Source organism: Triturus cristatus, chromosome 3_2 (assembly GCF_964204655.1).
Source record: "Triturus cristatus chromosome 3_2, aTriCri1.1, whole genome shotgun sequence".
NCBI classification, from domain to species: domain Eukaryota; kingdom Metazoa; phylum Chordata; class Amphibia; order Caudata; family Salamandridae; genus Triturus; species Triturus cristatus.
The window spans coordinates 689,349,897-689,364,820 of NC_140584.1; the positions used below are offsets into that span (position 1 = coordinate 689,349,897).

General features: G+C 45.1%; 1 protein-coding gene across 1 annotated transcript in view; it reads right to left on the minus strand.

The window, feature by feature from the left end:
- Window positions 1-14,924, minus strand: part of VPS8 (VPS8 subunit of CORVET complex) — a 1,789,524-nt gene that overhangs the window by 286,990 nt on the left and 1,487,610 nt on the right. Inside the window, exon 41 of the mRNA XM_085648738.1 lies at window positions 8,257-8,337. Coding sequence (XP_085504864.1) covers window positions 8,257-8,337 — 81 coding nt within the window. The remainder of the gene's footprint in view (window positions 1-8,256; window positions 8,338-14,924) is intronic.

Genomic DNA, 14,924 nt, shown 5'->3' on the forward strand with positions numbered 1-14,924 from the left:
TAACAGCTTAGTTGGATAATAAATGCAAGTTAAACTACCTGGTGATAAATGCACTCTTTTAGGTTATAAAACCTCAGTTAGTGACTACCATCACTGCAGATGTCTGTGTGTGTTAAAGCTGAGCAACACATAATTGAACCTTAGTTGGTGCAGAGAAATAGTGACCTTTGTATTTATAGTCCTTGCCACTGGAATTCTGCAATTGTGCGGTTTTGGCATTTTGCGCATAGTTATGGGTTTTCCGCATTTGCCACATAATCCATCATCTGCAGCAGATCTAAAAAAAATAACGTGTTTCTAGCAAAAACGGTTCAATAGTTACTAAAAATGCAGCAACACATGTCACCTCGCAGTGGAAGGCCCTTTCTAAAGGTTGACTGGTCACCTTTCTCTTGCTTATTACTATATGTGGGTATTAATGTGATACTAATGAGGCGCAATAAAAGCGAGGACAGTGTTAAAAAGTGTAAAAATTGCAAAACAATGCAGGAATGCGATCACAAAATATGCAGCATTATGCAGCATAATTCGCTTGCAGAATTTAGTCAACCCTGCTGCATAATTTGGCCTTCTCTTGCCACATAAATCCAGTGGCCCTGTTTATAGTGCTATGAGGTCCCAGCCTGTGGCAGAAAGCACTGTGAATATGTAAGTCATTATTTTAAAACAGTATTTACATACTCTACGCTAGGCTGCTGCACAATGATGCAGTGATTGAGATAAAACAAGTACTTACAAAATATACTTTTTAGTAATAGGTAATCAAACTGTATCTAATGCAGACATTTTTCTAAGTGTCTCCACTATTCAAAATATCAGCGGATAACCCCCTTACATTACATCTCAAAAAGAGTAAGGGGCATATGTATGAAGCCCATTTCCCATTCGCAAACGTGCCGATTCTTAGAATTGGCCCGTTTGCGAACGGGAAAAAGCCTTTTGGGATGTATCATCCCAAAAGGCCCTTGCAAAATAGGGAATCGCAAAATTTGCGATCCCTTATTTTGCGAAAGCATTTAAGGAATCGCAAATTGCGATTCCTTAAATGCGATGTAAAAAGCACCCAAGTTGTGCGATTTCTCCTTAAGAAATCGCAAATTACCACCAACGTTGGTGGTAATTTGCGATTTCTTTGAGAAATGCACTTTTTTGCATTTTTCAAAGAGCCATGTGAGGCACATACATGCCCTTAGGGCATGTATGTGTGCCACATGTGCACACATGCTTATTTCAGGGGTGCAACAGGGTGTCCTATTGACACCCTTGCAACCTTGAAATTGCATTCTCAATTTGCGATTCTCTAATTGGGAATTGCAAATTGAGAATGTCTTCCCATTCATTCCTATGGGTCTTCTAGCCCATAAGAATAAATGGGAAGGTATTCCTTATTTACGAATCTTAATTTGCGAATCGCAAATAAGGAATATGTAGGATTCGCAAAATATTTAGCAAATCCGACATACATTGCATTTTGCGATTCTCTAATTGCGATTCTCCTAAAATCGCAATTATGAATTGCAAAACGCGTTTTTCATACATATGGCCCTCAATCTTTGCAACCATGAAGCTTTAAGCAGAGCCATTGGAATTATTCAGCAGAAGAGGACCACATTATGCGGCAGGCTTGACTAAATTATGCAGCAAGAAAAGGTAAATTATGTGGCACAATGCGCCACATTTTGTGGTTAGCATTACTTCATTATTTTGACATATTAACTCAAGGTAATGCTGTCAGGGGAAAATATTTCACCTCATTAGTACTAGCTGCAGAAACTCATAATTCCAGTGGGCATCAATTTATGGTTGGTAAGAAGGCTGTTTTTTTTGTTTTTTTTAACTTTCTGCACTACCACCACACCCTTCGCTTTCAGGGAGAGCCACCTCAAAGTCAGTATTAACCATTCAGGGGCAGTTTTTTTGTGAAAGCTAAGTCCATGGGGTGGCAGGTAGAAGGCCAGCAGGGTGCAGAGCCCTAATCCTCTCGATCCCTGGGGCCTCACAGTAATGGTCACAGTAATGGTCTGGGAGACAGAGGAAAGGAGTGAGATTCATAGATATTGTCAAAGAGAAGGCCCAGAATAGGGAGCATTGTGTGGGGTTTTTAAGTTTACAAATGGCCAGAGACAGTTTCTTCAGAGAGATACCCCAAAGAAGGGGACAATATAAGTGTTTTTATTTTTAAAGGGACATTCATTAGTGAAGCTGGTACTGCTGCCACGTGCGTAAGTGGCTACTGCTGGTTATCATAAAGGAAGCAGATGCAGCAGGACTGGGGCCCAGGGATTTGAGTGGCCCACTGCATCACAGTTATGACTGTCTACCTTTACAAAAGGGGCTCGGTGCTTATTTTCCTTTCAAGCATTAGGACCGAGGTGATGATTGTCATGGTGGGGAAGAGGTAAAAGATGCAGAGGAGATAGACTGCTACTCAGGACTGCAGTTATCATTAGTGCAGCAGGTGTAGTTGCATTGGGATCAAAGAGTGTAAGGGGCTCAAAACACCCCAATTATGGACAGCAGTTTGTGTGGGATAATATCTATTTTTGTTTGATGCATTTGCTGTTTTACAAGTCTCGTATTTAGTGCGGTTCATAAGCTATAGAAAAAGTATTCCTGAAATAATCTCATGAGCTCCGCTCCCTGCATGTAGCCATGTCCCTCCTGCTCCCCCAATCCTTGCCATAAAGTTTTGAAGGGGGGCCCAACCTCAAAACATTTTGCTAAGGGGGGCTCAGAGTAAAAAAGTTTGAAGACAATTGACTTAAAGGCAAGTCCTGTCATGTACACCCCTATTACATACATTTGTCCTAGTCACACGACAATAACGATTCTAAACAGGTGACCTTTTAGCTAGTAGCTTGCTCCTGTCTCTCCTACACTAGGTTCTTAGTATTCTATCATAATCCCTGTACATAAACATTTCCCAGGCACGGCAGAATTATTCTGCATAAGGGTCACCACTTTTTTTATCCTTAGCCAACAGCCAGCTGTCCATGATCGCATTTGTTTAAAAAAGCATTGGTGATTGTTTTTAAAACAGTTATGATTGTTTTCGAAACATCCATGTTGTTTTAAAAACATATCTATTCTAGAAAAAACTCTGGAGTGACCACTTTAGTATAAAAGACCCTCACTCCCCCCTACAAATTAGAAGAGAATTCCTTCCAACCTGACAAGGGGCCCTGCATGCTGAATCTTCGACACGCAGCAGTCTGACATCCCTTGCGAGGTGTCATCCTCGATGCAGAGACAGGGTCCTTCATTTCTGACCATCAGGTGAGGGGGCTGGATCTTCCCTAGGGGTTTCTTGGCAACAGATACACATAGCTATATGCATATACATGCTACACATACAGATCTAGGCTAGGTACATTTAGGCAAATTACTTAGGGCGTGCATTTTAGGAATATGCAAGTGCTACTGTTTTCATCTACACTGCTTATGTTCATCTTATTAGCACTATGGTAGAAATGCATCTACTATTTACTTTATTGGTACTAGCAATCTCTTTCGTATGCTTCTGTCTCCTGATGGTCGCATCACACATGTTTTACACTAGGCTGTCGCTGGACCAATAAATACTCATTGAAACGTCCTAATTGCCATCCTGTGTATTTTCTAAGAGTAAGCAAGCGCGAGTGTCTGAGCGAAGCGTATTTTACTGTTTTCCACGATCCCTGAGGAATCAGGGTTGTCATGTTCAGTGGTTGCCAGAGACTACCTACACCACTGTAGAATAAAGGGGGTGGTAGTGGCTCTGAAGAGCTAGCTGGTCTAACGGCTGACATATCCTGTGGTGGTGTCCAGAAAGCGGTTGGGACACCATGCCATCAGTTTAGGTCATCCAAAACGCGGAGATCCTGGGGGATTCCTAGTAACTACACGACATGGCATTGCCAACGTTGGTTTGGTTCTTATATTAACAGTAAAAATCGGAGTAGTTTAGTCGAGCTATCTCAGAAAGCTCTACTCACACTTTTCAGAGACGTCTGAAGTGGGGAGGGAAATCCGCCTCAGATGAGCAGATACACTCGGTGTACTGGCTAAAGGTTTAGCAATCTTGTAAGGATAAAAAGTTCCCCATATTGTGCAAAACCCTACCTCTTAACCTTTTCTCTTCTCTTTTAAAAAATGACTGACCCCGCGAGTAGCTCGGGGGAAGAAGAATTGGCTAAAGCTCTCAACGTCAGAGAACTGCAGACATGCAGTGACTGTGAAATTGTTAGAACACAGCGTAACAGCAACAAGTGGCTTTGTTATCTTCGTGATTGAGGCACACGAGCTGTTCGGATTACAGGTATTCTATTCTTGGGTTCAGTTCTCACCTGCAGATCCAGTAACTAATTTGTTTCACACATACATTGTAGTTGAACCACCAGATGGATACATTCCATACGAAGACACTGAAGTTCAGTTAACTTGCCAGCGGCACAGAAACTGGTTTAAAGGTGCCTTCCCACACACAACATCTGTCGTGAGACTCGGTCCACTCAGCATAGAAGGAGAGACCTAGCCGTTCTCAGCGACATATACTCCACATCCTGAGATAGATACACTACCAGTGGATGAAGTCTGTGCAATATACCAAGACATAGTCAGGCTATACAGACACATTGTCCAGTTTTTCATGCGAACATTGACAGTTCAACCTGTGAGAAATGCTCCAGCTGGTCCACATCAGGCCACACCTGCAATTAACCTACAGACACTGAAATCAGTAATAGGGCCAATTCCTTCCAAACTGGAGCAAATTCTGTTCTGGATAGCACAAAAAATTGCACAGCTGGAAGCAGTATTCCCCATACAGGTCCACAGGTGAATCATAGAATGCTAACCATTTGCTTGCCAATGGGGATGGTTCCCTCGATCAAGGACTGTACAACTTGGGGAACAATCTTCGCTACCGTATACATTAGAGTATACAGTACCCCTTCGTTAGCAGTTGTTCCTGATGTATTGAAACAGATACAGAATGAGTACAGGGCAGGACCTGCCCTGGACTTGGGAATGAAACTGATGGGTAATTTTGCCCAAGTCTCTGCAATCATGCTGAGTAACATAAACGGGCAGGCAGCAGCAGTGGCCATACACAGCCACCTAAGGGAAACAGCTCCTATCAATAATGAGCAAGGATTACCAAAAATATTGAAGAAACCTATGCTGCAACCTATGCTGCATTAGGTAGAGATAATTTGGGAACCAAAGCAGGGAAGCTACAAATGGCGGGTAGTCCCGACAAGGACAACTCGTAGCAAGCACCTACTTCTTCTAAAAAGAAATGGGAATATAAAAATTCAAAAAATTACAATTCAGAAAAGAATTCACTGTCAAGGGGTGGGTCTCTTCAACGGGAGTCCTCTGAGAAGAGGTACAACCTTAGGAATCGTGATAACATTAGGAAACCTGACAGGTATCAGGATACTGATACACATTCCTTTTGTTCCTTTCAGAGGTCATCAAAAAACTCGGAGGACGGGTGATCTGAACAAAGCAAGAAGATCGACCAAAGACAAAAGGAAACACATCATACTTCGGATTATTTTACCAATCAGGAAGAGCAACCTAAAAGAAAACCTCAATTCAAAAGAAGAAAGTAGCTAACAATTAGACATGACCATGTTACTGAGGACTCAGCTTCTGAACAGGGAAAGGGCTCTGATGATGCTAGACAGTGCGGCAGAAGTAACAATAGCTCGCCGAAACCTGAAGGATTTTCTGGTGACAGCAGTACTGAATGAACACATCACGGTGGAAACACCTGATACAAGAGTTAGTGTCCCATATAGACTGCACGAAATTACAATTTAAATAGCGGGGGACATCTTGAGAAAGGTTAAAGGTCTCTTTTGGGAGAAATTAACATAAAAATATGACATAATGCTTGCAGAAAAAGATTGGGCACCTGAGTTTGTGATGGATTGCCCAAAAGGGGGAAGCGTAATTTTGCCTGCTTTCTCCGACCTCATTCCAGAATCTTTAAAACATCCATATGTGCAGGGGTGAACGTTAGTGCTGGCTCCGGCATTATATCGCAACCATGTAGGGTGGGACGTGGAGTATGCCCACCACGAAATCCCATTAAAATCTACTCCAAATCCACAGAGTGTACCCTATAAAAAACGATGCAAAAAGACAGGTCAAAGAAATCTAAGACCAACTCGAATACCAAGGTGTGATTGAGACTTGCACCTCCCCGATGAATAATCCTTTGTTTCCAGTAATGAAACCTCACAAGACATATCGTCTAGTTTTAGATTACCGACATTTAAACACACGCACGTGAACGTTTGCAGTTCAAAATGCATATAGTGCCGCATTAATGAATAACATTGTGTGGAAGAAATATAAAACGACATTAGATATCTCAAATTGATTCTTCTGCCAAAATATAGATCCAGGAAGCAGATATTTGACAGCATTTTCTGTCCTCTGCACTCAGCGTAACTTTGGTTGTTTGTCTCAAGGGTATATGAACAGCCCAGGGCTATTCTCAGCAAGAGTGTTAGAATTATTATAAACATGCGATGAGTAGGCAGTGTCCTATGCAGATGACATCTATCTGATGGACGATGAATTACTTGAGCAGGGTGAACAACATAATTCTTGGATTCGCCAATTTGGGCTACAAATGACCTTTTAAAAAATCAAAAATTGCCCATCTCAATGTCCTGTTTTGGGGATATGGCTTATCAAGTGAAGGCAAGAGCCTGGCAGCCAACTTTTTTGAAAAGTGCACGCTGCTCCAACCTCGAAAGACTCTCGAAGGTTTGCAATTCAGATTAGGATTGCAACATTTTGCCAGAACATACATTCTAGATTGCGCGGAAAAAGTAAAATCTTTCTACGACTTAATCAGATCTGATTTCACACCACATCAGTGGACGCAACAACGCACATATACTCTACGTTCAGTTCAGGTTGACATGATAGCATCTAAACAGTTGCACACACGTTAACCCCTTCAGCGCGGCGCGGATTACCGCGCCGTGCTGAAGGTTCGTTGCGCGGGGGGCCGTGACGGAGCAGTTCCGTCATACGCACAGCGCGACCGATGCGCATGACGGAACCGCTCCGTCATGCGCATCGAAAGGGTTAAATTCTACAAACTTGGTGATCCGTGTGGTCCCCGGTTTATCAGGATATACTTACCTCACTTTCAATGAAGGTGAGCCAGTTCCAATTGCATACAAATCACATTTGTACACAAATGCTGAAGTGAGATTTGCGGCAACTGAAAAAATATTGAGCACGATACAGTCTGATGAAGTGAGAGAAAGAGCACTAGCACAGAGGAAACGCATAATTGTTGTAACCCCGGTACCAACTTTAGAGGCTGTTACCAAAGCGAGCATTTCAAATACGAAAGCATTGCATCCACGATGGATACACTGGGCTAATTCTCTCACTGCAACAGACAGATTAGAAACACGATTTTACAATAAAGACACAAGTGTTCCTGCAGTACGAACAACAATACCCTCTCCCGAATGAAATCTTGCCTCTAGAGAAATATGAATACATCATTTACACTGATGGTTCTGCTCAGCCTGCCATAGGAAGTAAACAGCAACATAGCGCAGCATGTGCTATAGTGAAGGGTCGTATGCGGGATGGTAAGTTCCATCCCTGCAATACGGGCTCAAGTTATTCACAACTTGAGTCATCAGGGTGTTGGCATACACGTTGAAGGGAATTCACTGGCTGATGAAGCCGCTAGGGCAACAGTGCGAACTGCTGCCATTGCTGCAATCACTCGTTCTAGCACAAGGATAGACGGAGACATACTGATAGCATGGGGATCCGTAATGGGCATCCGTTCATAACAATCCCCACAGGGTTTAAACCTACACTTCTTGTTAGGAGACACGGTACTGCAAATTAATTTACATTTGTGAGGAAAATTCCCTCAGTGAGTGGAACTCCAGATCCAAGTGGAAGGCGCTGAAAAAAGGCAACTGACGTCGACACGGTGGGGTGGACGCTTTGTGGCCTTGGTTACGCAGCCTAATTTCACTTCGGGTGTAGAGTCCAGTGCCGTATATTGGGGACGTTGTTGCTTTAACGTTTCCCAGATCCAAACTGACACCTCGGGATTGTTCTATAGGTGATGAATCTGCAGGTAGAAGTATCCATCAGAAATTACTCATTTCTGTCAGATGTCACATTACAATGGTAATGCGAGACCATGGACAATTTAAACATGCAAGACTTTAGACCTTCAGGCGTGTATGCCGCACATTGTCTGAAGAAACTTACTTGTTCATAGTTGAAAGTATCCAGCATTCCAAGTACCAGTCCCTGTATTTCTCCCAGTTTTCCTTTCCCATAAACTGGATCCTACATTTAGAAAGAAAATAAAAAAATATTACAATGCGAACAGTTTGTATTAATTCCACATCCAATATAATCCCAGCTGTACCTAAGCATGTAAATAACAATTGTATTGCTTTCAGCAGCAGCCTGATGTGCTATTGAGAGGAAGCGGCCACAGCTAATAGGCTTTAGCAGAGAATATTGAGGTTTCCAGTGCTCTCTCCTAGACAAAGAAGAACCTATGTCATGCCTGCTAACCTTGTTAAAGTTAATGCGTGGAAAAAATACATAACTAGTTTCTAAGAACAATGAACGGGACAACTGTACACATGAATTCTAAATAGTGCTTAAGAAATTAGGATGGACCTCGCCTGTTGGGAATGGACAAAACCCATCCAACTAAATACGATATTACACAAAAGTAGAATTCTGCCTACTTCCCCTCAAGCAACTGCATGGTTAGTTCGACTTTGTGTGGCTATTGTTGTGAGAAGTTGGCCTGATATATGATGTCACTAATTCTATTGTACACCTTGTATCAGTCCAAACAACCCTTATGGTGATTGGTTGTAAAGTCAACCTTATAGACCAGCTATCCTAGTGGTAGCATGGACAAGAGCAGTCTTAGGCTAAACTCTGTATGGCATGTGAAGCCAGCTGTTATACCATATGTAATACCTTGAATACCAAATGAAAGGACACCACAACAGATATATATAAAAATAGAATGTATTTATTCTAGTCAAACCCTCAGCACTCTTTATGAGATTCGAGGTAATTACAACACAGTCTTATTTAAGCATACATTAAGTCACACAGGTAAGTAATACAGTTAGGCCCTAGGGGCCACACAAACCATATACTAAGTAAGTGGAATAAGAACCACTGTCACGAACACAGGATAGGCCTAGGCCTAGGGAATCGCTGGGGCTACACTATACTACCAAGGGTTAGGAAGTGGGAGGCCCACGGGATTCAGGTGCAGAGTGGAAACACTCCCGCGTAATGCGTAAAAGTCAATAGAATTACTAGCAGTTAGAAAGTAACAGTTTTAGGACACTTCTGGTATAGCTAGACAGTCGAGCCTATGAAACTAGACCCTAGGATAGTCAATACCCTTGTGAGCACCGAAGTACCCAAGTTACCTAGCCCACGGGCTGCGGGTGCATAGGTGTGAACTTGCGTCGGGTTTCGTTGTTGACTTCTATGGATGCCTGAAGGAAAGTTGCTGACAGGCGGTCAGTGAAGAGTGTCCGGTGGATCCCAAGGAGGGGATCAAGAAGGAAGGAACCTGCAAGCAGAAGGGACAGAGTCTAGGTCACCAGCCAGGAGCCGGGAAGGAACCAGGAAGGAACCAGGCGATGTCGTGAAGATGCAGTTGAAGAGATGAAGCTTGTCGCAGCAGCCACGGGTACCAGGAGACGTCGAGGACGACCAGGACCAGGAGGTGAGCTGTCCCACAAAGGCTCTTGCTGTCGGCGGCTTCGAAGTCGAGTCAGGACCCAACAAGCCTTGGCAAGCGGAACCCACGCAGGATGGAGGACTTGCTTCTGGTGCAGACCAGGAAGGTCTGGGGTGCTTCTCTTTCACAGAGGAGCGGGTGCCAGTCTGGAGGAGCCGGACCAGCAAGATGAAAGTAAAGGTTCGTCGTCGCAGAGGCTACTAGCTAACGGGCCAGCAACCGGACAACACGTCGAGCAACACAGGTGCAGAAGGGCCCCACGCAGAACACGTGAAGTGTGGGGAGCTGGTCTTCTTTGCAGATGGTGCTCGGGAGTGGGGCTTCTCAATTCCCCAAGCACAGCCTCGAGGGAGCCTCGGAAGTCGCGCTAGTCAGTTACTAGCCACTTTTCCCAAGTCGCACGTCCCTCGTCGCCTCCACGGGTCTCAGCTTCGCTGGAGTTGTGGATCTGGTTCAGAGGTGTCTGGAAGTCTCGGCGCTGGTTAGTCTCTGCAGTCGTCCCTCGTAGGATTCAGTCGCAAAGCAAGCAGCGGTCACTGGATGGTGCCTGGTTGCCCAGGGTGGTCACTCCTTGGCCAGAAGGGAGATTTCTGCAGTCTTCTTCCTGAGGTCGAATGTCGAAGGTCCAGAGTTTCTGTTCAAGTTGCAGATTCAGGTAAATCTAATTTAGCAGGGCTCAGCTAGCTACTGATATACTGGGCTAGTGGGCTGGGCTACCTGCAAGGTCCCTCCTATAGGCGGAACCAGGAAGGGGAGTGGCTACACCCCCTTTCCTTTGTCCAGTTTCGCGCCAGAGCTGGGGCTGGAGTGCCCCAGCGCCGGTTTGAACTGGACTATGCATGGTGCACCTTGTGTGCCCCAGGCATGTCTCATTCCTTTCAGCCCTCCCTGCCCCAATACACTAAAGTCTGTCTGGGGAGGTGCTAGCACCTCCCCAAGCAGGAAACCTATTGTCCAGGCCTCCCTGGCTGGGAGGGCTCCCAGCAGCAGGAGGCCAGACTTGTGTCTGTGGCAGCAGCATCCATTTTGTGATGCTGAGGCTTTGGTGAGAGTTAAACAGCAAAGTAGGATTTTAACATGTCTCTCCCTCTAGAAGGGAGGAATAATATCCTCATCACCAGAAATGGTATGGGGGTATTATTCCAAAGTGTTAGACACCTTACACGACATGTTTTGATAAAGCCAAACCATAGTTACCATAACCGTTTAAGATTATAAGTTACTTTAAGAGTATATGGTAGGCTATATCATAGAACAGGACATGGTTCCGAAAGCTGCAGACAGGCTCAGCTCATGCTAGAGCACCATCTCACATGTTACCATGCACTCTGCCTCCAGGATTGTTAAGGCCTGCCATAGGAGTGGCTCACAGGTACACATGTGTCTATATATAAGGTAGGTATAGGAATACTACACCTAAGCAAGGGGTGATTACACGACCTTGCCCCAGCTGAGTGATCAGCCAGTTGTGTCATAATGGAAGGCTAGCCAGGGGTGGCATAATACATGCTGCAGCCCCTGGTAGGCCTAGGGTACACCTATGCCCTGGGTACCTAAGGTACACTATTCAGGGGCCAATAAGGTGATCCTTACCAATTGGGTTATGCACCTAAAGTACATAGTAGGAATTTAGAGAGAGAACAGCTGGGTTGTGGGTCTGATTGGCAGGCCCACAGCCACATCTAAGTCGAAAACCAGTGAAGCAAAAGCAAAAAGTGGGGGTGAACATGGAAAGCAGACCCTACTCTCCTAAACAGGGCAGTGCGCGTTCTCGCGGGTGGCGAACAGGTCCACCCGAGGGGTTCATCACATCCGAAAGACGTAACGAACCACCTCCGGATGGAGCATCCACTCGTGGTCGGCGGAGAACTGCCGACTGAGACTGTCCGCACGCACGTTCAGCACCCCGGCCAGATCATTTGCCACCAGACAAATCCGATGGTCCTGAGCCCAGGACCAAAAACGCAGGGCCTCTCTGCAGAGACAATGCGACCCCACTCCTCCCTGCTTGTTGACATACCACATCGCGGTAGTGTTGTCCGTCAGAACTTGAACAGACTGACCGCGAAGGGAAGGGAGGAAGGCCTTGAGTGCCAAACGAATCGGCTGCAATTCCAAAAGGTTGATGTGAAGCAACCTCTCCTCTGGAGACCAAAGACCCTCGATCTCCAGATCCCCCAGATGAGCACCCCACCCTAAGGTGGAGGCATCCGTTATCACTGTGGCCACCGATGGAGTTAAATGGAAGGGCTAGAGCACCATCTCACATGTTACCAAGCACTCTGCCTCCAGGATTGTTAAGGCCTGCCATAGGAGTGGCTGATAGGTACACATGTGTCTATATGTAAGATAGGTATAGGTATACTATATCTAAGCAAGGGGTGATTACACGACCTTGCCCCAGCTGAGTGATCAGCCAGTTGTGTCTGATTGGAAGGCCAGACCAGGGGTGGCATAATACATGCTGCAGCCCCTGGGAGGCCTAGGGTACACCTATGCCCTGGGTTCCTAGGGTCCACTGTACAGGGTCCAATAAGGTGATCCTTGCCAATTGGGTATGTACCTAGGGTACATGGAGTCCATTTTAAAGAGAGAGCAGACAGCCTGAGACCCTGAATGGCAGGATCTCAGGCCAACTAAGTCGAAAAACCAGCTAGACACTAGGCAAAAAGTTGGGGGTAACCATAGTCAGATATCCACCTTCCTACAATTGTCATGTTACTTTAGAACCACTTCACCATATAAGGACATAGAGGTGTTAATATCAGCCAGCATTCCTGGCTCCATTACAATGTTGGTGTTAATGCACTGCTTAGTTCTGGTGCCCAAAGACCCAGGTGCTGCCCGCGGATGGGGTACCCCGGCCCAAACACTACAGGGGCTATTCTCAAACATAAACTTATACGAAGGCAAAATCTGCATGCATAAATTTACTCTTCGACTTCTTTGCTACTTTTGTGTATTCACCATTTACAAGGGTAAAGTTATTCAAAAGTATGTCCCCATTCCTGTCACAGGGGGTGGGGTCAGTAAAAACATCACATGCAACCATAAAGTTGGCGAAGACCCTATAGTAAAGTATAAGTAAACAAGCATTGGCTTCTCAACGGTCTCAGCAATGCAAGAGCTATTGGCTTTGCCAAATGTTAATGTGTTTCAGCATTGCATGGCCAGATGCCGTACCAGTGCGCACGCAGCTTTTGCGCCATTACTGCTTTGTGTAACCACGGGTCCACAAAGTATATACAATATGTCTTTTTCGAATCCAGAGCCGAGATCTAAAAAAACACATACAACATACAGACAGTGTGACGGCACACATTGGGGCCGCACTGCCTGTGTAGGATGAGGATATAGGAGGTTGCAGGGTTTAAATGGACATTCACGTTAGGATCAGGCAAACACAGGTAAAACACAGGTAAATCACACCTGAGGCCCGAAATAGAAACGAAGGGGGAAATATGTGGCAGCTAATGTGACGTATTGAAGCACATGCAAAGCATCAGACTGCCAGAATTTTAGGCGTCCGGGTCCTGGATAAAGGGAGGGACAACTCCATTGAGCTTTGTCTTAATAATATGCGGAGCCTGCAGTCTGAAGCCGCTCCTCAATAGTGAAAAGACCTTTTTCTATCATAACGATTCTGAATAACGCTTTTAAAGGGAAAGCCAAAAACACATTTAATATTTGCATCCTATGTTGCAAGGCATCCTTTATTTTAAAACTAACCCAGTTCAAAAAAGACCGCTACCGTGATCTTGACTGGAGTCCTTTTTTGGTTTTACGGACATTCTGAAACCCAGCGATAGGACAGTGGCATTTGCACAGGATTGGAGGAATGGTTTCTCCTTTATATGTGCAACCAACTAAGGTATAGATCGCTGAAAGCTTATCTTTTTATTGGCAGTCTGGTCGCTCCTATCCCTATAGCTGCCGTCACCTAAAGCAGGATGCAGTGGATGTGACTGGACAAATCAAGAGATGTTTGGTGTTGAATAATTTCCGAAACCGCAAGAACGACTGGACGAAATTGTAAATGACAGTGAACAGAATGAAAGCCAGTGTTGTTTAAAATACACGCTCTTAGCATGTTGCTTGGCCCTAATGTGGCCGCTGGTGTAAAGCATGTGCAGTGTAGAGGATGCTTCTCCTTAACTTTTGAGGGCAGGTGAATGATGTCAGGCATTAGCACTGGGAGCGGTCAAATGGCCGCCGCTCAGTGTGTGTGCCAGGCCCATACTTCCGGCACTCAACAAAAAAAGCAGGAAGAGGGAAGCATAATAAGAGGGGTGTAGCGGGACCTCCGATACAGCCTTCCCTGCTCTCAGATATTTCAGCTCGAGGAGCGCTGCTGCAGTTTCTCAGTTGGGTGGCTAGTGTGAAACGTATGAGGTGCTCTGACTGTCTGAGAACATGGTGGTGGATATAGAACCAACACATGGCCTCCGCTGGCGTTATCCCTGTGCTTTTGGAATTGGTAGTGGGGATATTGACAGTGGTAGTATGGCTGCTTGGGTGGCCTGTTTACAGAAAAGGGGAGACAATCAGAGCAAGTGAAAACGCGGCCGCTTCTAAGTTGTGTTCTTAAAAAAGAGAAAAGTTCCTAAAATGGTCATTAAATGGGAGGAGAGGATGGATAGTAGTAATTGGTCCCTGCTCGCAGGGAGGGCTAAACACAGGAAGAGGCATGACACATGCATGCCATGGACAAATGAGGTGAAAGATGAGGAGATCAACAATGAAGCGCAGCAAATGGGAAGCCTATGGGCAGACTGAAGCCACAACGTATATACATTTGTCCTTGTATAGCATTTATAAAGTGCCGGAATCACCCCTGAAGAAGTATCTCCGTGCTGCAGAAAAGGCAAAAGACAGGTCAGAGTGATCAGTAACGGAATAGTTCAGTCTTCATGAGTTTTCTGAACCGGAGAAGATCGGAGCATTTATGCAATTGCACGGGCAGAGAATTCCAATATTTCGGAGCTAGATAGGCAAAAGTTCTACCTCCTGTTCATAGTTTCCTATAACGGGGGACCGCAATCAGCCCTTTGCCTTCTGATCGAAGCAGTCTGCTCGGGAGGTAAAACTTATGTTTTCAGGTAGCTCGCACTCACACCAGAAAGACCCTTATGGGCTAGGAAGCAAAGTT